General features: G+C 50.9%; 1 protein-coding gene across 1 annotated transcript in view; it reads left to right on the top strand.

Annotated features, from left to right (window-relative positions):
* RASGRF1 (Ras protein-specific guanine nucleotide-releasing factor 1) overlaps positions 1-22,529 on the top strand; it is a 102,366-nt gene that overhangs the window by 455 nt on the left and 79,382 nt on the right. The window contains 1 exon segment of the mRNA XM_010843392.1: positions 123-393. Coding sequence (XP_010841694.1) covers positions 123-393 — 271 coding nt within the window.

The raw sequence follows: 22,529 nt of genomic DNA, 5'->3' as shown, positions 1-22,529 counted from the left end.
CTCAAACTACCACACAATTGCACTCATCTCACACACTAGTAAAGTAATGCTCAAAATGCTCCAAGCCAGGCTTCGATAGTATGTGAACCCTGAACTTCAGATGTTCAAGCTGGATCATGCAGAAGGGGACTCCGGCTGAACGATGGCCACGTCGCGTCCCTGGGGCTGCTGGCGCGCAAGGACGGAACGCGCAAAGGCTACCTGAGCAAGCGGAGTTCGGACAACACAAAATGGCAAACCAAGTGGTTCGCGCTGCTGCAGAACCTGCTCTTCTACTTCGAGAGCGACTCGAGCTCGCGGCCCTCGGGGCTCTACCTGCTGGAGGGCTGCGTCTGCGACCGCGCGCCCTCCCCCAAGCCTACGCTCTCGGCCAAGGAGCCGCTGGAGAAACAGGTGAGGCCAGCGCCGGGGCCGCGGCCCTTGGGGCTCCGGGCCTTTCCCCGGCCGAAGGCGCCCGAACTTTAGTCCCTCTACTTTCGGCGCCCTCGGAGAGATGGGAGGGTTGGCCTAAGCGGGCTGTAACCCGCGGTGGCCAGAGGGGCCCGGGACTGCAGGCAGGGAGAGGGTTTGGGCTGCGGCTGTCCTGCACCCGGCGAGCTCGGCAGGAGGCGGGCACAGAGCGGGCGAGACGCGGAGATGCGGAGGGAGACGCGGTTTGGAGAGAGATGGGGTGCCTCAGGACAGACAGAAACAATGAATGTAGAAGCACATCCAGCCAAAAATGGTGTGCCCACCACCCCGGAGAGCCCCGGACCAGGTAGCTGAATTTCCCCGCGCTTAGGCACGGAAAGGGTGAGACCGAGGCGTCCGAGCGCCGCGGCCCCTACCTCACCGCGGCGGGAGCGAAGACGAGCCAAGTTAGGGACTGCGCGCCGGGGTCGATTCCGCGCCATCGACCGGTGGTGAACTCCCAGCCGTCTCCACGCCCAAGCAACAAACCGAAGGGTTCCAGGGACCCTTCTGACGCGCTGGGGCCGGATCTGGGGCCGGGGCCGCTGCGGAGGCCGCGGGACAAGTGGGCGCATCTCTCACCCCCGCCCCCTGCGCCTCCGCCGCCGCCGCCGCAGTCGCGCCTCTAGCGCTGCCCTGGGGTTTCCGGAGTTGCGAGGCTGAAAGCCCAGGCCTGGATGGACCAGGGATCGGGGAGCCGTGGAGGTGAGCCTTTGGCGTGGGGGGATAGAGTAGGACCTGCGGCCACCAAGTGAGAGCCGCAGACAGCCAGAGAGCGATTTTTATGCTTGCTGCGCTCTCCAAAGGCATCCATCCCGATGCCTCTGGGAAGGTAAAGTCAAAGATAACGGATGCTAAAATGTCACCGCTGCGAGGGACCTGCGATCCAGCGGGACCTAACCAGCTGGTTACTGCCTGGATGAAGACCGGAGGCCAAAAGAGAGAAATTTGCTTGCCCAGTGTCATCTCAGGAGTTAAGGCCACCTTAAGGTTCTGAGAAGAGAACTAAGGGCTCGAAAGCCATTACTGCAAGCAGACTGGCAGTGATTGAATTGAATTAAATAAAAGCATCCTTGAAGTTGCCTTCCTGATGGTCCAAGATAGAGATCTGAGCTCAAACCCTGCAGCATGTCTCTTCCTCTCCTGCCCACAGCCCATAGGTGTTGGGAGATGAATTGGGAGGCTGGGAAAGGTGGACAGGAATATTTGAGGATGGATCTCTGAGAATGATGTGCCACCTGGTAGGTAGAGGCCCTCAGATGGCAAAGTGATGCAAAGAACGGGCAGCTCCTTAAGCTCAAGGCAAAAATGGGGCCTGGAAGACTCCCCTGGGAGAGGCAAACTCAGCCTGGGCCAGAGATGCTCTCTCAGCCCTTGACAACCTGCTGTTTGCTGGCCTTCCAGAATAGTACCAACACTTGCCGGCCAAAGTCCACCCATGGCCTAGAGCCCCAGCTGGCGCCCATCCTCAACCTCTTATACCAGAGCACAAAGCTGAGCTCCCAGGCAGGCAGCGAGAAAGGGCTGGAGGAAACTGAGCTGCTATTGGGCTCACAGTGTCTGTTCTCAGCCCCCTGGACCAGAAACAGGCCTGAGATGATTCACAGCTCTGCAGCTTCCTGTGTGACCTGTTAACACACTAAACTTCTCTGAGCCTCTCTTTTGTAATCTACAAAGTGGAGGTAATAACACTTATCTTTCTGGGGTTTTGAGAACACGTATAATGTGTATGCAAGGATGCTCACGGTCCATTTTAGTTTGATGTTTTAGTTTGAATCTGAATGATACCCACCTGACCAGGGAGTAGAAAGTGAAAGTGAAGTCGCTCAGTCGTGTCCGACTCTCAGCAACCCCATGGACTGCAGCCTACCAGGCTCCTCCATCCATGGGATTTTCCAGGCAAGAGTACTGGAGTGGGGTGCCATTGCCTTCTCCGAAAGTCTGATTAGTTAATCTTAATTAGCTTCCTACCAGGGAGTAGAGGCCTAACATAAAATGTTGAAGCTTAAAAGAACCTCAAAGAGATCCTACGACCCACTCCTCCCATTTTACAGACAGGGAAACCTGGAGAGCAGATTGGGAAGAGAATTACTACCTGATTCAGATTCAGTGGCAGAATTAAGACCTAGAATTCATCCAGTGTCTAAGAATTCCTAAAAATGCCCTCTTACATTGATTCTAAATCATTCACCTTTGGGCTCAGGTGTTGAATCGTGCTAGCAACACACTCCAGTATTCTTGCCTGGAGAATCCCAGGGACAGAGGAGCCTAGTGGGCTGCCGTCTATGGGGTCGCACAGAGTCGGACACGACTGAAGCGACTTAGCAGCAGCAGCAGCAGCAGTGGATTATGGGAGGGATAGGAGTGCAAAGCCAATTGGTGGTGTCCTCACGTGGTCCAAGCCATTTTCCCAGAAGAGCAATGGTCAAGAGATCCTCCAGTATGGTCATGAGAGTAGCCTTCCTGGCACAGGAGAACCAGAAGAGGGTTGAGAATAGTAGGTGGCCATCTGGTACTGTCCAGCTCAGGTGCAGATTTCTGTTAAAGACGTATGCTTTGTCTTATACATTCTATAAATGGTCCATTTGACTCCAGGCCAAGTTTGGCTGCTCCTTTGCACTGCATGTGTCTATAAAAATTTATAGCTTTTTGTTTCCTAAATCTTTGAGTACAATTGATCGTGCCAGCAGCAAATCAGTGTTTCTCCTTGAATTGTAGTCCCTGTGACACCTACAGTGCACCAGCATGAGAGGCCCAGCTCCAAGCCATTCTGTGACTAGATTTGCCTTGCAAACCACAGGAAACCTTAATTCAAAACCAGCTGGGGATGTGGCAGAGAACCCACATGTGAGGGACCACAAAAAGGCTATCAGTTTGACTGGACTGGCCAGTATCTAGTGAAGACTCGATTTTAGCAGAATGTCATTTTTATCCAGGTCTAAGCAGGCAGCAGAGGACATGGCACCCCACTCCAGTACTCTTGCCTGGAAAATCCCATGGATGGAGGGGCCTAGTAGGCTACAGTCCATGGCATCTTGAAGAGTCGGACACGACTGAGCGACTTCACTTTCACTTTTCACTTTCATGCACTGGAGCAGGAATTAGCAACCCACTCCAGTATTCTTGCCTGGAGAATCTCAGGGACAGAGGAGCCTGGTGGGCTGCCATCTATGGTGTTGCACAGAGTCAGACACAACTTAGCAGCAGCAGCAAGCAGGCAGCACGTCCACCTGGGAGAATCAGGGTTAGTTTCTCTAGAAATAAAAACCAAGTCTTGGCTGGAAACTACCCCAGTGGCAGGGATGCGTGAGGAATGAAACACACAGTAGGTGCTCAGAAGGTACTTATGAAGCTGAACTTATTGATGTATCCTTGTTAATTCCACACTCCATGTCTTCGAGACTGACTGTACAGCAGTCAGGCCCTGAGCTGTGCCGTAGGCCCGGGAAGCTTGGGTGTCATAGTCCCCAACCCCCCAGGAAGATGAACACAGATAAAGATGTGTTAGAGCTGTATAGTCTGTGAAGATGCTCCAATAGGATATGCAGGGGCTCTGGGAGTCCAGGCCACCCTAACATGATGCACTGTCCTCTCGCTGCTTCTGTACTGGTCTGACTGCTTCTGGTGCAGCCCTAACATCTTGGAGCCCTGACTTCGGATCCCAAAGCCTCATAAAGTCACAGGGGCTCAGCCATGCTCCCCTGCCAACCGGCAGTTGCAAGCACTCCCTATACACTGGCCTGAGCCCTGCTTGCTCAGTCTTGACCCCCTTGCCTCTGACCCTATGGCCCACACACTGAAGACCAAGAGGCTCTGAACGTAAAATTTGGGTTCAGAAATTGACCCTAAGTGTTCTTTTTTTAAGGTTTTTTTTTTATGTGGACCATTTTTAAAGTCTTCATTGAATTTGTTCCAATACTGCTTCTGTTTTATATTTTGGTCTTATGGCCACAAGGCATGTGGGAATCTTAGTTCCCCAACCAGGGATCGAACCCATATTCTTTGCATTGGAAGGTGAAGTCTTAACCCCTGGACCACCAGGGAAGTCCCAACCCTGGGTGTTGTTGCTCTGCTTTGGCATGGAGTCACCCCACACTGGCTTTTTCTACTGTCATTCCCAGCTCTCTGAAACAGAGCTTCCAACCCCAACTTCTCAGGCATGGACTTGACCAAACCAACCCCAGGACTTCCTTATCACCCAACCAGGGAGGGTCAAAATATAGACCCCAGGCCCTTCCTGATCCCTTCATCCAGAACCTCAGCACTGATGTAGGCAGAGGGTCCAGAAGCTGGGGGCCCATAGTACCTGTTGTCCACCCGTGGGTGCCTTTCCCTGGAGACCAGATGAAGGCCCTCTCCTGGTCCTCATTTCTGGGTGGCCTGGTGTCTCCATGTTAAAGACAACCGTAAGTCCATGAGCATTCCCACTTTGCAGATGAGGAAACAATCTCATCCGCACCACTGAGCAAGGTAGTGGCTGAAATGCTCTCTGGCTTTCTCTGCAGCGGCGCTGTCTTCACCACAAAGCCTGCCCTCCAATTGCTGTAGCTCATCCTGCCTCTTGGCCAATCAGAAAAGCAGAAACCTGGATGCAGGGAAATAAGCTTACTCTAAAAGCAACACCCCTCAGACACAGGGATGTTACCCACGTGCGCACACACACACACACACATGCGGGGCCAGCAGCTCAGCCTGCCATACTTGCACCTCTGGAAGGACCAGCAGGGCTGTCCCCTTCTCCGGTTTCAGACCAGGGCCAGGCCAGGAGATGTGGGGCCCCAGAGTTCACTGTGGAGGGGACTCATGTCCCCACCCTAGCTCCCAAATATTTCTAGCACTGACACGAGGTTGAAGAGCCTCAATAATTACACCTTGTGTGTGTGTGTGTGTGTGTGTGTGTATGTATTCGGTTGTGTCCAACTCTTTGCAACCCCATGAATTACAGCCCATCAGGCTTTGTCCATGAGATTTACCAGGCAAGAATCTGGAGTGAGTTGCCATTTCCTCCTCCAGGAATCTTCCTGACCCAGGGATCGAAGCTGAGTCTCCTGCACCTCTGGCACTGGCAGGTGGGTTCTTTATGAGTTTAGCCAGTGGGGAAGCCCTAGTGACACTGTAGTTGGGACATTTATTTGTGCAGTACACAATTTGGCTCTCGGTGTCAGGCCGATACCCGGTCCTGTGGATACAGAAAAAAATGGAATTGATTCCCCGTCTTTAAAGCTCACCATGGAGTAGAGCGCTCCGTAAACATGAAGTACCAGAACTCTCCATGCTCAGGAGTCCAGACTCTCTTCCCACCCCTGCCTTGGGTCAGGAGCTCACAGTGTCAGGCTTGATATGTTGGACTCGCTCACATGGTCCCTCCTTGCCCCACACCAGTCCCTGGCCACCTGGCAATCCTTGGGACTGAGCTTCTAGAGGATAAACCTGACCATGTTCTAGGTCCCTGAGCATGTCACTGTCTTCCATCGCCTTTGGGAAAAAATGCAGGTTCTCCAGCATCACCCAGAGCACCCAGCAGCCTCCAGCCTCTACCTGCCCTGCCAACCCTGCCCCACCCTCCCCTGCCCCTCCTTCCTCACCTAACCCTGCCTCCTCTTGCCCATCTCAAGGCCTCTGCAGAAGCTGCTCCCTATGCCTGGAATGATCCCCCCCCTCTGCCCCCAGGTTTAGTGACCAACTTCTCCTCCTTCAAAGACCTCCTTTTAGGTCTTAACCTAAAAGTCATCTCCTGAGCCCCCCACCCCCACCCTGTGGGAGCTAGAGGAGCCCCAGGTCCCCCATCGCAGGCTTGCACAGCCCTCTGTCCATCATCCACATGGCTTATCAGGCTAGGCTTACTTGATGTATTTAGCTGGTGGTTTGTGAAGGGTCTTCCTTCTCCCTGTAGAATGTAAAGGCTGGAGGGCACGTCTTACATCCAGTCCCTTCCCCTCATCATCCTGACAGCCCCATGAGGTTATCCCTGATAACCTTTTTTGAGGTGACAAAACTGAGGCTCAGAGATGGTCAGTAACTTGTCCAAGATTACAGAGCACATACTTGGCAAAGCTAGCCTGTGAACCCAAGTCTGTGCATGTGTGCAGTTGTGTCCAATTCTTTGTGACCCCATGCACTGTAGCCTGCCAGGTTCCTCTGTCCATTGTATTTCTCAGGCAAGAATACTAGAGTGGGTTGCCACACCCTCTTCCAAGTGATCTTGCCGATCAGGAATTGAACCCAAGTCTCCTGCATTGCAGGTGGATTCTTTACAGCTGAGCCACCAGGGAAGCCCGAACGCAGGTCCATGTGACTCTAAAACCTGCGCTTCCCAACCACAAGCACAGCACAGAGACTGGGGCTGAGGGACTGCTTGAGTTTAGTATCCTCTGCCAAGAGAAATAAAGAATGAGAGAGAGAGAGAGTTAACAGCAAGCAAAAGGATGGTGCTGTCTTTCTGGTGACATCTGGGAAGCAGCTTTTGTTTCTGCTTGGGTGGGAGACTTGCACCTCAAGTCCCAGGAGTTGGGGATAAGCCCCCCAAGGCAGGCATCCTTACCCCACGGGCTCTCTGGCATCTGTGGGAGCCTGGAGCCAGCGCCTGCATGCACGGAGCCAAGAACAGGACTCAGCCCCCTGGTGTTTATGCAGGAGAGTCGGTGACGCGTGCACTTGAGGGGGGCCCAGAACACTGCCAACGCCTAGACGCCTCCGGGAGGGCACCTGTCGTGCTGGGAGCAGCTGTGAGCCTCGGACACCCCCGCGGCCCATCCCCTCCCCAGCTTGGAGAGGAAGGCGCAGCCCCCAAGCACATGGCTTCAACTCCCGGCTCATTCACTGAGGGGTTTGTCCACCCCCAGCAGTGACGTGGAACTGGGTAAAAGCCACATGGAGTGACTTTGGATTCTGGCTCTGCCAGCTCCCAGCTTGGGAAGGTCTGCAAGCTCTCCGAGCCTCAGCGTCCCCTTCCGTGAGATGGAGTCTGTAACTCAGCCTGCCCCGCTGCTTGTTCTGAGTGTCATAGTGGGTGCTGTTTGTAAAGCCCTCGCATAGTACAGTTGCTGTTGTTTAGTTGCTCAATCATGTCTGACTCTTTGTGGCCCCATGGACTGTAGCCCACCAGGCTCCTCTGTCTATGGGATTTTTCAGACAAGGATGCTGGAGTGGGTCGCCATTTCCTTCTGCAGGGGATCTTCCTTATCCAAGGATTGAACCCGGGTCTCCTGCATTGCAGATGGATTCCTTACCACTGAGTCACTGAGAAGTCCCCCCCCCCACCCCCCTCAATAGCACAGTAGGTCCAATCAATACATTATAACTATTGTGGCTTCCCTGGTGGCTCAGACCGTGAAGAATCTGCCTGCAACATAGGAGACCCAGGTTCAATCCCTGGGTTGGGAAGATCCCCTTGCAGAAAGAAATGGCAACCCACTCCAGTATTCGTGCCTGGAGAATCCCATGGTCAGAGGAGCCTGGCGGGCTGCAGTCCATGGGGTCACAAAGAGTCAGTCATGACTGAGCATCTAACACTTTTGCTTTAATTGTGGCTTCACCTTTCATGGTTATGACAGGCACTTCCTCCACAAAGCAAGGACCCAGATCCCCTGTGTCTCTGGAAGGTTTGAAGTGAGCCAACACAGACCCTTGACCCTGGATATAAAAATAGGATGGTAAATCTTAACTCAGAGAACCTATGGGTTTCTGAGAAGGTCTGAGTGAGCATGCCCCTGAAAGAGGGAAAGTGGCTGCAGGAGCTTCCTTCATCCATGGTGGCCACGCCATCACCCAGCCCTGTGGATTTCACCTCCTAAATCTCTCGCAGACCATCCTCTCTGGTTGCTCTCTTCCTCCAAGGCTCTAGTCCAGGCCACCATCATCCTGTCTGGACTTAGGTGCAGGCCTCCTAAGGAGGATACTAGTCAGCATGGGTGACGTCATGCTGCAGTAACAAACAAGCCCCCAATTTCCAGGAACACAACAGAGGCTTATTTCCTGCTTGGGCTTTGGCAGGAGGGCACTGCTCACTGTGACCGCTCAGGGACACAGCCTGACATAGATTCATCCTGACACCTGCCTCCCGGGTCACCTCCACCAAGGGCGGGTATGTGGCCAATCTCTCCCTGGCTCTTAAAGCTTCCCCCCACACCCAGAAGTGGACCGCTCTGGCCACAGTTCAGGGTGACAAGGCAGGTCACGTGGCTTCAGTTCAGAGGCAGTAGGGACATGCAGACCTACCATGAAAGCAGGGCTCTAGAGGTGTTGGGAGAACCGTCTCCATACATTCACTGTGTCCCGGCACTTATGTGCCTCTCTGCAGCAGAGCACTTTCCAAAATGCAGATCTAGTCACCACACACACACTCATGAGTAGCTGAGAGGAAAGCAGAAGCGCCATTGTGACGGGTGTAATGACAGGAAGCAGAGATTGTGCCCAGCAATGTGTGCTCACACCTACAGGGGCATCTCTTCCCAGCCTGGGGGCACTGGGGAGACTCCACCCAGAAAGGGGCAAGTAGGACGGTGAATGCGGCTTGCGGGGGAGGCAGAGCTGGCCCCTAAAGCCCATGTGCAGGTTACAGAGCACAGTGAGGAGCTGGCACAGGTCTCAATGCCAGAATGGACTGCTGTCAGCTCCAGGCTGGCAAGATCGAGGCAGGGGGAGGAGAGACAGGAGGAAAACCCATCAGGAGGCAGGAGGTCAGGTTGGAGAAGGCTGTCAAATGGAGCGGTCACAAAGGCCTGAATTTGGGGAGTGTGAGAACACTGAAGATTCCACCCTCTCTATTATGCGTCACCCTGCATTGTGCCCCTGAAACCATCCCTGGTTCCCACATGCCCTGGACTGCACAACCTCTGGATCTTCCTACCTCCCAGGCTTGGTAGTGAGCCCGTGAAAGCTCCAGGTGGTCTCCATACCTTCTCCTCCAGCCACCGCTCAGATAGAGCACCTTTGCAGCTGACGGCTTACAAAGTCCTTTCCATGCCTAGCGTTTCATGCAACACCAAGGTAACCCTGCTGTTCCTGCAGTTGTACGTGGGGAAGAGCTCATCCTTGCTCGGATGAAGCTTAGATAGATGGAGCTCATCTCTCCACAAACACCTGAGTGTCTGTGTCATGCAAGACCCCGAGCCCTTGCTGTTAATAAATGTCAGGCCTCCTGGTTCTGGGTTGTTAAGATCAGAGGACATCCAGGCCTCTATTGTTAAATTCAGCAATTTATAGTTAAAGACCACGTCTTACTAAACGAGCAAGGGTAATGCAGTTCCTTTCCCCTGAAAAAGAGAGAGAATTATTTTCAAGAAGATAATTCCCAGTTGAATTTTGATTTATTTTTCAAATTGAAAAATCTAACTGAGACCTTAAAATGAAATTAATTTTAGAAGTGTGAATGAATGAATTTTTAGCCGCTGTAGCTGGCATTCCAAAAACACGTCTGGAAATTCAGACAGACTTGATTGACTTTTCCTCTGTCAGAATATATGAGTGAAATATAACCAGCTTTGTGGAATTGCCTCTTAGACTCTTAGCCAAACTCAAGGAATTAGTGAAATAGCTTGGAAGCACTAGTCAATCATGCAGCACTCTCCGTGTGCCCGTTAACCTTACCCCTAGCCTGCTGCTGCGCATCTACACTTTCTTCAACAGTGGGTCTTCCCTGCCTTCCAGCTACACTGGTTGTCGCTTGGACTCCCCTCACCTCTCTGACAGATCCACAGGCTTTGGGGAGCTTGGGGGAAGGACTGGTGTTCTGTATGGAGAGCCCATACAGTGTGGGCACAGGTGAGGAGAGGCAGGCGTGTAATTACATCTGAGAGCTTCCTGGTAGTCTGGGCACAAAGGGAAACCAGCCAATTATGGAACACCCATTGCCTCCCAGAAAGTCACAGTGCAATTCATCCAGTAGGAGCACTTGTGTACCCAGGGGCTTACGTATGGGAGACTACTAGGGAGTGATGAGGACCTCAGGGGCAGAATCACTACAGAAACAGAGGTTCACCCCCCATCAGTGGCTCCCACTGGCTCTCAGGGCAGGCTGAGCGTGCTCACTGAAGATCACACTCCATGAGGCTACAATGCTCAGGTCCAAAAGATAGTGTCCTGGTGACTGGACAATACAGGGGGCAGCTTGGAGAACCTGGGAAGTGGATGGTCAGTTAGGCACTCTCAAACAGCCACTGACTTTTAAAATTTTAGAATTGGTAATATACTCCCATTGTTTGACATTCAGAAGTTACAAAGACGTAAACAGTGAAAATGCTGCTTCCCACTGCTAACCCTGGCAATCCAGTTCTCCACAGAGGATTTTAATGTTACCAGTTGCTTATGCGTTCTTCCAGAGAGATTATACATGCAAATATATGCAAAGGTATATAGATGTATGGCCATGTATATGCATGTCTGTATAATTATGCAAATGGCAACATACTGCAAGCACTATTCTACACATTTTTCTCAGTATATTGTGGAGATAGTTCTCTATATTGATCGTCTTCATCCTTTTTTACAGCTGCATAGAAGGAATTTTTGCTTTGCTGAAAGAAGGAAAAAAACTCCAGTCTGGATAGGTCTGTCTTTCACCTTCTGTCAAAAACCCAGTTAGAAGTGACCTGTGCATAAGGATGTTTACTAATTTCAGGTCTGTTTGTAAGAAAAAAGACTACAAATTACCCAAATGTCCCTCAAGAGGAGATTAGCCAAATAAACTGCAGCACATCCACACGGTGGAATACTATGCAGCTAATAAAAAGGTGAGGACAGTAAATATACTTATAGAGAATTATCTCCACAATATAGTCAGAAAAACACATGTAGAATAGTGTTTGCAGTATGTTACCCTTTGTATAATTATACAGACATGCATATATATGGTCATGTATCTATATATCTTTGTATATATAATCTTTCTGGTGTGGTAACCAGGCCCTAGGAGGACCATGACTTGAGAACTCAGAGGCAGAGGTCAGTGAAATGAGGCCACTCAGAGCAGGGTAGGTGGGAGAGCAGGTAGGAAGAAGGTCATGAAGTGGCTTCCAGCCTCCAAGTGGAGTCATGTCAAGTGAGGTGGAGGGTGTGAGTAGGCAGGGTCCTTTCTGGGTTGGTGTGAGAGTACCAGTGGGACTGGTCGAGGCCAGTACTTCTATTGAGTAGGACCATTTGGAACACAGGGTACCCCGGGACACCCCTCTGTATGTCCCAGACACAAGGGTGGTACAGCCAGGGCAGGGAGGAAGCAGCCTGAAGAGCCATTCACTGTGCTACAGACACGGTGAGACAGGGCAATGTGCAAGCCCTGAGGGGCCTGGCCTGAGTCAGCAGGACCTCTTCTGCAAAAGCCAGAGAGCAGACGGACTTCCCCTGGGATCTCAACAGTGAGTGGTGGAAAGGGACCTCAGATGATGGGGAGCCTGAGTGGGTGGCCCCTTATTGAAGGAGAGATGGACTTCAGGCAGAGCACTGCACACACACACACACACACACACACACATATGCTGATGAGGCCCCTTCAGGTCCACTCTAGCACAGTCCTGTTTGCCCTGGGACCTCCGCAGCATCCGGGAGAGAGGGCTGACTGAGGCACAGGGCCAACTGGGACCATGGTCCCAAAGATGGACCAGGAGGGAGGGGCCAGGGCCCGTGGGGGAGAAGCTGATGATGCCTAGCTAGACCACTGGAGTGGACCTACCAAGAGGAAGGGGCGGGGCTGGCCAAGAGCGATGGCCTCCATCCTGCCGCTGACCCCAGCCCACCTCCCTCTTGGAGGAGACGGCGAGCAGAGGCCCAGACAGGACAATGGGTCTGGTTTCTGGTCAAGGAGCATGACTCAGAGAGGATAAGACCAGGGGCAGGGAGACCAGAGGGAATGGTTTACCCAGTTGGGAAAGGAGGAACCTTGGAAGCAGGCACAGCGGTGAGGATGGGAGAATGCACAGTGCCAGAGATATCCAAAGCAGAGAACTTGGTGACCCACTGAATATCAGAAAGGAAGAAGCAGGAGCTGAAGGTGTTGGAAACAACGCCCCAAATGGCTGATTGAGAGTAATCCTTTGATCTTAGTACAGCTCTGACACGTCAGTTTCTAAGCCTCTCCCATGCCTCTTGTGTGTGTACGTGTGCATATGCCTTGCTTATTTGAGGAGGGTTAGTTTACAACAACAGCAGTGTATTCCCTCATAGCTCCAGAGGCTAGAGGTCTAAGACCAAGATGCCTACGGGGCCATGGTCCCTCTGCAGTCTCAGGAAGAGCCTTTCCTTTCTTCTGCTGGCTCCTGATGGCTGCCAGCAATCCTTGGTGGTCCTTGATGTGTAGATTCGTCTCTCCAGTCTCTGCCTCCCTCTTCACATGACTTCCTTCCCTGTGTGTCTGTCCAGATTTCTCTCTTTTTATTAAAGCCTCTTATTGTTATCCAGTATGACTTCATCTTCCTTTGCTTACATCTGTAAAGATCCTATTGTCAAATAAGGTCTTTTAAAAAAAAATTTTATTGGAGTAGAGTTGATTTACAATGTTATGTTTGTTTCAGATGTACAGCAACGTGAATCAGCTGTACATATACATATATCCCCCTTTTTAGATTCTTTTCCCATATAGGCCATTACAGAGTATTGAGCAGAGTTCCCTGTGCTATACAGCAGGTTCTCAATAGTCATCTATTTTAGACAGAGTAGTGAGTATATATCAATCCCAAACTCCCAATATTTCCCTCCCTCACCTTTCCCTGTTGTAACCATAAGTTTGTTTTCTACATCTGTGACTCTATTTCTGTTTTGTCAATCAGTTCCTTTGTACCATTTTTTTTTTACATAACACATATTTGCAAATAAGTTCTTAGTCACAGATTCTGATGGACATGAATGTTAGGAGGGCACAATTTGTACCCAGCATGTATATGCACAAGTGTGTGGTTTTTCTAGTAATTGGCCGCTAACTAGTTGTTTTGATGGGGCTTCCCAGGTGGCTCAGTGGTAAAATTCCTCCTGCCAATGCAGGAAACTCTTCCATAGGTTGGGAAGATCCCCTGGAGGAGAAAATGGAAACCCCCTCCCAGTATTCTTGCCTGAGAAATCCCATGGACAGAGGAGCCTGGCGGGCTACTGTCCATGGGGTCAGAAGAGTCAGACATGACTAGTGACTGAGGACACAGGTTGTTTAGACCCATCACTTGGACATGGCAAATGATTTGAGTGGTTTAAAAACCATTATCAAGCACTTCTATGAACCAGGAGCTTTCACAGCATCATATGTTTTGCACAACCCTGTGAGATTTGTGATATCCTCCCCTTTTTGTGAAAGAGAAAACAGGTCTACAGAAATGAAGAGATATATTGAAGACACCAAGGCTAAATAATATATAATAAATTTAAACCCAAGTGACTCGAAAGCCTAGCATGTGCCACAGGTCCCGGAGTCCTGGAACACTAGTTTCATGGAATGTTGATAGATCTTCCAAAAAATGAAAAGTGTTCCCTGGTGGGATAAGTTCTGGAAGAAGTTCCTTCAGGGACTTCCCTGGTGCTCCAGTGGCTAAGACGCTGCACTTCCAATGCAGGAGCCTGGATTTCAATCCCTGGTCAGGGAACTCTATCCCACATGCCACAACTAAGAACTGATGCAGCCAAATAAATAAATATTTTTAAACAACATGCATCGTTAAACATATTTAAGAGAAGTCCCTTCATTGTACGACACTCAGTGCCTTTATGAAGTGAGCGGGCCTCCTCTCCCTAAAGAGACATAAGTCTCATTAATGGAAAGCCATGGCCCACACCCTTCCAGACAACTCACCTGCCTGAGAAGTAAATACAATGCCACCTGCTTTGTGGCATTTGCTGTGCACTGATTAATTAATGATCTGGGCTCCCGTGCCACGGTGACACAAATTCAGCCACCCATTCAGCAAACGAAGGCCATTCCAAACCATTCCAAACCCAGGCAGAGGCACGGTGCCAGGCTCTGGGGACATTCTTGGTCAGGAATTATTTGTTTGAAAGGAGCAGGAGCCCATTCAAAGCAGCTTAAGCAAAAAGGACTGCTCTTGGAATGGTTACTGTGGTAATTAACGGAACCCACGGAGCAAACCTGTGTCCCGGTCTCCAAGGCCTGGACCAGAACCGTCTCTCTCTGCCCTGTCCTCCCCCACCCCCAACTTTAGTTCCATGGTCTCTCATCTCCACTTCTCTCTGAGACATTTCTGCCTCCTCCTTTGTTGTTGGTACTTCGAGTTCAACACACACTGCTCATTAATTTAATCTCTCCCTGTCACTGTTCCAAATAACTGAAAATTCCTGGATGGATGGCATGCCTCTATGGCTGCTCCAGGACGGGGGGCTCCAGGAGAACGTGGGGGGATGAGTAGGGGAAAGAGGTGCTTCTTCTGCATACACTGCTCCCTCTTAGGGGTTCGCAGCACTGGGTGAACACTGGGACCAACAGGAGAGCTTTGATAAATATCAGTGCCTGAAACCTATGCCTTCCCTGTTCCCTGCTCCCACGTTCTGGTTTAACGTGCCTAAAAACAGGGCTCGAGCATCCGTGTCGGCTTAGGTTCTCAGGTATCTCTATTGGGAGGCCCAGATCGGGACTCTGTGCTGTACAGCAAGTCCCCTACATACCAACCATCAAGTTGTGAACTTTCAAAGATGTAAACGTGTGTTTGCATGTCCAGTCAATGAGTTAGTTCATGTGTCTGGCGTACCTTGTCACGTGCGCGCATCCTCTCCAAACGGTTGTGCTTGTGTGCACTTTACTGTCCAGTACTATGTAGAGTACAATAGCGCAGTGTCTTTTCTGCAAGCCCAGGATGTCCGGAAGCAAGCGTAAAAGCAGCGGTGATGTAGCTGGTACTACTGTGCTTTCCAAGGTACTGCATTGTTAAGACTAAAACTGTTTTCTTTAAATTTTGTGTTTGCTTTTTATGTATTGCTTGTGAGAAAAGTATTCTACACCTATTACAGTACAGTACCATGTAGCCGATCATGTTAGTTGGGTACTTAGAGTAATTTTGTTGGACTCATGAACAAATTGAACTTACGATCGTGCTCTTGGAACAGGACTAGTTTGTATGTAGGGGATTTACTGTGATAGGAAAGACAATAAAAAGTCATTACAAGAGGATAATGGCTTTGATGGAGAAGCTTAGGGGCAGACACGACTGAAGTGACTTAGCAGCAGCAGCAGCAAGGGCTAGCGCACCTGACAGTCCAGAGGGAACAGGAAAGAGATCCGTTAAGACCTGAGTGTGAGAAGTGCCCGTGCCTGGCAGAAAGCACTAGGCATCGTGGGCTTCCATGTTTGTCACTGATTACTACCATGAGATAGACAGTGTCTGGGTTTACAGTGTGGACAAAAGATATAGGCTGAATTCACAAATGAGAAATCACTCAGGTAGAGAGTTAAAGGTGGAGAGACCTTGATTTTGCATGATTGAGACCACTCATGCATAGTTGACCAAAGCAGGTGTCAGTGTCATGCCCACTTGCCAGGAAGCTTCCCAGCTGGCTCAGATGGTAAAGAATCCGCCTGCAATGCAGGAGACCCAGGTTCAATCCCTGGGTCAGGAAGATTCCCTGGATAAGGGAACAGCAACCCACTCCAGTATTCTTGCCTGGAGAATCCCATAGGTAAAGGAACCTGGCAGGCCTACGGTCCATGGGGTCACAGAGTTGGACACGACTGAGCAACTAACGCTTTCACTTTCCACTTACCAGGGGGAGAGGCAGAGGCTGCCCAGAGTCCCTGGTTCTGAGCCGCACAGTCAAGCATGGACCCCACTGTTGAGACTTCCACCTGCTCCACCTTTTGTAGGATGACCAGGGGTCCTGGTGTGCTCAGGACTGTCTTGGTTTTAGCTCCAGAGTCCGCTGCTTGCAGAAGCGTCTCAGTTCAGTTCAGTCACTCAGTCATGTCCAACTCTCTGTGACCCCATGGACTGCAGCATGCCAGACTTCCCTGTCCATCAGCAACTCCCAGAGCTTGCTCAAATTCATATCCATTGAGTCGGTGATGCCATCCAACCAACTCATCCTCTGTTGTCCCCTTCTCCTCCTGCTTTCAATCTTTCCCAGCATCAGAGTCTTTTCCAGTGAGTCAGTTCTTCTCATCAGGTGGTCAAAGTATTGGAGTTTCAGCTTTAGCATCAGTCTTTCCAATGAATAGTCAGGACTAATCTCCTTTAGGGTGGACTGGTTTGATCTCCTTACAGTCCAAGGGATTCTCAAGAGTCTTCTCCAACACCACAGTTCAAAAGCATCAATTCTTCGGTGCTCAGCTTTCTTTATAGTCCAACTCTCACATCCATACATGACCACTGGAAAAACCTTAGCTTTGACTAGACGGACCTTTGTTGGCAAAGTAATATCTCTGCTTTTTAATATGCTGTCTAGGTTGGTCATAGCTTTTCTTTCAAAGAGCAAGTGTCTTTTAATTTCATGGCTGCAGTTACCATCTGCAGTGATTTTGGAACCCAAGAAAGTAAAGTCTGTCACTATTTCCACTGTTTCCCCCTGTATTTGCTGTGAAGTGATGGGACCGGATGCCATGATCTTAGTTTTTTTAATGTTGAGTTTTAAGCCAATTTCTTCACTCTCCACTTTCACCTTCATCAAGAGGCTTTTTAGTTCCTCTTCACTTTCAGCCAGAAGGATGGTGTAATCTGCATATCTGAGGTTATTGCTGTTTCTCCCGGCAATCTTGATTCCAGCTGGTGCTTCTTCCAGCCCAGCGTTTCTCATGATGTACTCTGCATATAAGTTAAATAAGCAGGGTGACAATATACAGCCTTGATGTACTCTTCCCAATTTGGAACCAGTCTGTTGTTCCCTGTCTGGTTCTAACTGTTGCTTCTTGACCTGCATACAGAGTTCTCAGGAGCCTGGTAAGGTGGTCTGGTATTCCCATCTCTTGAAGAATTTTCCACAGTTTGTTGTGATCTATAGTCCCAGGTCAACTGGGATGTTTGGTCATCGCACCTGTCAGTGGTTTCCCCATGTTCTACATCCTGTGGAGGTGCGGAAGCCCTCCCAGCCAGTTGGGATAGGCAGGAGGCGAGAGGGAGGATAAGCAGAACCAGGGTTGCTGGTCATCCCTAGAAAAGATGGATATTGATAGCATTTACCCAGAATGCCCAGAGACACCCCATCTGCCTTCTGGACTACAAGCCTGTGAGATCCTCAGGCGGTCACTGGCGGTAGAGCACTCTCTGGTTCTCTATGGTGGTTACAGAGCTCCAGGGAGTTTGGCTGGCCCAAACAAGGCCTAGACCCCAGGATCTGGAACCAAAGCAGGCCAGTGGGTCCCCCATTCCTGCCTAAGCCCAGGCCCCTGTCGCAGATCATAATTCTCTGGCATCAAGAAAGTCTGTCCCCATACACCCAAACCAAGCAGAAAGGAGTTTAGGGAGGGGAGAGTGTGTCAGGGCCTGAGGACATGTGTCTGGGCTTCCTGGGCAGGGTAGAGAAAGAAAGAGGAGCCCCTAACCCTGGAAGCAGCCAGTCACCAGCCTGAGCAAGAGGAGCCTGAGCAACTCAGGGAAGAAAGGGGCTCTATATGTGGGCTGGTTTCTGTGGCTGGTGATGAAGCTGTGGCCAAGTGATCTCACTTGCCATGTGGACAGAGACTGGGAGAAGGGGCGGAGGAACTTGGACAGGTAGATAGGAGAGAGGCAGCAAGAGAGACACAGGGAGAAAGGGACAGAGAGGTGCGGAGGTTCAAAAGGAGACAAGAGACAGAGAACAATGGAAATAACAAGATTAGGTGACTTCCTTGGTGGTCCAGTGGGTAAGACTTTGCCCTCCAATGTAGAGGGCATGGGTTCCATCCCTGGTTAGGGAATTAAGATCCTACATGTTTCATGATGGTTTAGTTGCTAAGTCATGTCTAACTCTTGTGACCTCATGGACTGTAGCCCCCTAGGCTCCTCTGTCCATGGGACTTCCCAGACAAGAATACTAGAGTGGGTTGCCATTTCCTCCTCTAGGGGATTTTCCCGACCCAGGGATTGAACCAGAATCTCCTGCATCTCTGGCATTGCCAGGCAGGTTCTTTATCGCTGAGCCATAGTGCAGCTGAAAGAAAAAGAGCAAGATCAAAGAACCAGAGAGAAGGGGAGATGGTATTTTTCCTACTCCAAGAACCAAGAGGTAAGCTCCTCAGAGCAGCCAAGCCAGAGGCAGCCCCACTCCCCATTGAGGATGCAGTGATGGGAAACAGCCTCACCCTGGGTCCTGAGGGCCATCATCAGGGCAGAGCTTCAGGCTCAGCTATACCAGGCCAGCCACTCTCAACCAGGCATCCTGTCTCTCGTGCACACCCGTGGGCAGCCCAGCCCAAGCGTTGACATCCAGGGATGGGGCTGGGGTCGGGTGATGGCAGCCAGCAGAGGATGGGAGGTCAGTCCTGAGAATCCTTTGGGGAGGGACCAGCCAGTTTCTTGCTATGCGGCAGTGCATCTACCCACAAGATGGGCAGTTGTTCCTTTGATGTTGCCCTGAGCTGCTGAAGTGGCTCAGGGCTGGACAGTCATCACACTTTTGCTCCCAAGTCCACAGCAACCCATACAGGCCAAGAAGTCACCTATTTTGGGAACTCCCTTGGTGGTCCAATGGTTAAGACTCCACGCTCTCAATGCAAGGGGCCTGAGTTCCATCCCTCATTCAGGGAACTAGATCCCACATGCCACAGCTGGAAAAAAAAAAAAGATACTCTGTGCCATAAGGAAGATTTGGCACAGTCAAATAGATAAATTTTTTAGTATCTGGCCTTCTCTGGTTGCTCAGATGATAAAGAATCTGCCTACAATGGAGGAGACCTAGGTCCGATCACTGGATCGGGAAGATCCCCCTGGAGAAGGGAATGGCAACCCACTTCAGTATTCTTGCCTGGAGAATCCCATGAACAGAGGAGCCTGGTGGGCTACAGTAAACTACAGTCCATGGGCTTACAAAGAGCTGGACACAACAAAGCATCTAAAACATCCTTCTTTCTTAGCATCTTCCTGGAGCCCCTGGCTCACCCATTCTCTCCCTGTGTGGGTTTTGTTCTTTCACAATGAATTGCACTTCCTCTCAGTCTCTGTGTCCCTGTGTGCTTTTCCTTCTGTCTCCCTCTCTGTGCTTCCCTCCAGCTTTCCCTTGTCCTTTGTCTTCATTTCTATGTGTAGTCCCTCTTCCCTCATCTCCCAAGTCCAAAGTTCAGCAAAGTCTCATTTATTTGGCTGCCTGAAGTCAGGTGGGGTGATGACTCAGAATTGCCAGGTGGAAGTTTTACTTTCCCTTAGTGAACACTTTCTACTAGTCAGTCAGGCAACGTGGTTGTACGGGCCAGCTGTCAGTGGGGAGGTTTACAAGCACAGAGGGAATGCTCCAGTCATCTGAAGCACTTACATTCCAGCCTGGGGCAGCCCCCAGTCCTGGCTCAGCTGAGCTATCTCCTGGCTGGTGACCTTGGGCAAACCACGGTGCTTGCCTCCACTTCCTCAGTTAAGTGGAGGTGATCCATTTCACACCTGGGGTTGAGGTGATAATGTGTGCTGAGAACCTGGCCTGATGCCCAGGGCCTCCGATTTCCCCTTTATCTACGGCCAAGCGCCACCACCACCCCCAGCTGCCAGCACTGCAGGCCCTTTGGTTTCTGCCCTGAAGGTACTCTGCAAGTTCTCCAGAGCTCACCATGCCATCCGTAGCCAGCTTCCTAGGAGATGCCGTGGGTCTTGGCTGCTGTTATGGCCGTATGCACGTCCCTCCAGCCAGCGGGCCACTTCACCTGTATTTCTAGCCAGTCAGTTATTCAGGGTTTAGGTGCTATCTCTAAGGAAGAGAGATGCAGGATGCTTGTGGGAGAATGGTCCCAGGACCTGAACTAGAACAGCAGCAATGGGGACAGATGCCAGGCCACACAGTACTGGAACGAACAGAAGGGTGAACTGGCAGCTTTCGGTAGAGGGGTTGCAAGGGGCTGGGGAAGGGGCCTCTGGGAGCCCTGTCTCTGGTCTGAGGGACTGAGAATTGAGTATCAGCAGCTGTCGAAAGCCAGAGGACTCTCCTAGAGACTGTCCTATGGAGTGGAGTAAGTCAGGAAGAGAAAAATAAATATCATATCTTAACGCATATATGCGGAATCTAGAAAAATGGTACTAGTGAAGCTATTTGCAGGGCAGAAATAGAGAGCCAGAGGCAGAGAATGGGCTTATGGACACAGGAGGGGACGGACAGGTTGGGATGAATTGAGAGAGTAGCCCTGACATGTATACACCACATGTGTAAAACAGGCAGCTAGTGGGAAGCCACTGCATAGCACAGGGAGCTCAGCTCTGTGCTCTGTGATGACCTAGAGGGGTGGGATGGGGCGGGGTGAGAGGGAGGTCCAAGAGGGAGGGGGTATATGTGTACATATAGCCGACTCATTTTGTTGTACAACAGAAACTAACACAACATTGTAAAGCAACCATATTCCAATAATAAATAAAATTTTAGATGTTAAAAAAAAAAAAAGGAAAACAAAGCCAGATGTTTCTGAAGGCCAGACTCAAGCTGGTGCTGGGGAGGGAAAGGGAGGCAGCCTTCCTGGCTTCCTTCCTCATGGTCAGCTGTCCAGCTGAGGTGAGGTGGCAGGGGCTTACAGTACACAGGGTGGCAGGTAGCTATCTGCTCATCCATGAAGCAAGACTGCTTAGAAAGAAAGTTCTTTTTAAAATGATTTATTATTATGTGGAGGATAATTGCTTTACAATATTGTGTTGGTTTCTGCCGTACATCAACATGAATCAGCCAGAGGTATACACATGTCCCCTCTCTCTTGCATCCCGCCTCCCACCTCCCACCCCATCCCAGCCCTCTAGCTTGTCACAGAGCACCGGTTTTGAGCTTCCTGCGTCATACAACAAATTCCCACCATCTATTCTACGTACGGTGATGCATATGTTTCAGTGCTACTCTCTCAAACTTTCCCACCCTCTCCTTTCCCTCCTCATGTCCACAGTCTGTTCTCCAGGTGTGCGTCTCCACTGCTGACCTGCAGAGGTTCATCAGCACCATCTTTCTAGATCCCATATATATGCATTAACATACGATATTTGTTTTCCCCTTTCTGTCTTCACTCTGTATAACAGACTCTAGGTTCATTCACCTCAGTAGAACTGACTCATGTGTGTTCCTTTTTATGGCTGAGTGATATTCCCTTGTGTACATGTACCACAACTAGAGAGAAGCTTCTGCTGGGAGGGAGGGGCCTCAGCCAAGCCCACCACCTGCTGCAGCTCTGAGTAGCCAGACTCAGAGGCCTCCACCAAGCCCAGATGTCTCCTCCCCAGGGCAAGCAGCTCTGGGCCCCGCCACGGCTCCGTGGGGAAGGAAACTATGCCTGCCCTGGGAATTGGCCAGGGCCACGGATGAGTCCAGCCAGCTCCGACCATGCTGAGTTCCCCTGGGGATTCTCTGGGGACCCGGCAGCCCTGCTGAGCCCGTGTGGAGCTGGGAGGGCCTTGTTTCTGAGTTAGGACCCTGAGCCTCCCCTGGCCAAAAGTGCCTTCAGGTAGGGACCTTGCCTTTTTCATCCTTCACCCCAGCATCAAGCCCAAGATCTGTGTGGACAGTAGGTACCCGGGGAAGGTGTTATTCTGGCTCCTTTCGTTTCCAGCTATGGGACCTTGGGCAAGTGGCCTGACTTTTCTGCACCTCACATTCATCTGTGGTCAACAGATCACAAGACCTGTTCCACTTGGTGCATTTGGGAATACACAAGATCACAAGGTTCCAAGAGGCCCCTTCCCCAGCCCCTTCCACCCCCTCCGTTGGCATTTCATCGTATAGCCAGATCTCTGAACCTGGAGCCTATTATACAGAGTGAAGTTAAGTCAGGCGTGTGTGAGCTTTCCACCCCTGGGGATATGGGCAATGTGCTGGCTTGTCGCCTGCAGCTGCATGTGTCACTGCTCCCTTCTCCAGGGAGGGGGGAGTGCCCACCGGAGCCTTCCCAATTCAGTTATGTGTGGCTGCAGCTGACATTTCATTCCACAGCCAGATCTGTTTCCTAGGAAACAAGTGAGAGACATTGACTGTGCAGCGCACACACACATGCACACACACACACCCCTGGCTGCCACCAA

This window comes from Bison bison, unplaced genomic scaffold (assembly GCF_000754665.1).
Source record: "Bison bison bison isolate TAMUID 2011002044 unplaced genomic scaffold, Bison_UMD1.0 scf7180017864181, whole genome shotgun sequence".
Classification (NCBI taxonomy): domain Eukaryota; kingdom Metazoa; phylum Chordata; class Mammalia; order Artiodactyla; family Bovidae; genus Bison; species Bison bison.
Note: the sequence above shows the minus strand (reverse complement) of the source record. Positions and strands in the feature narration are given on the sequence as shown.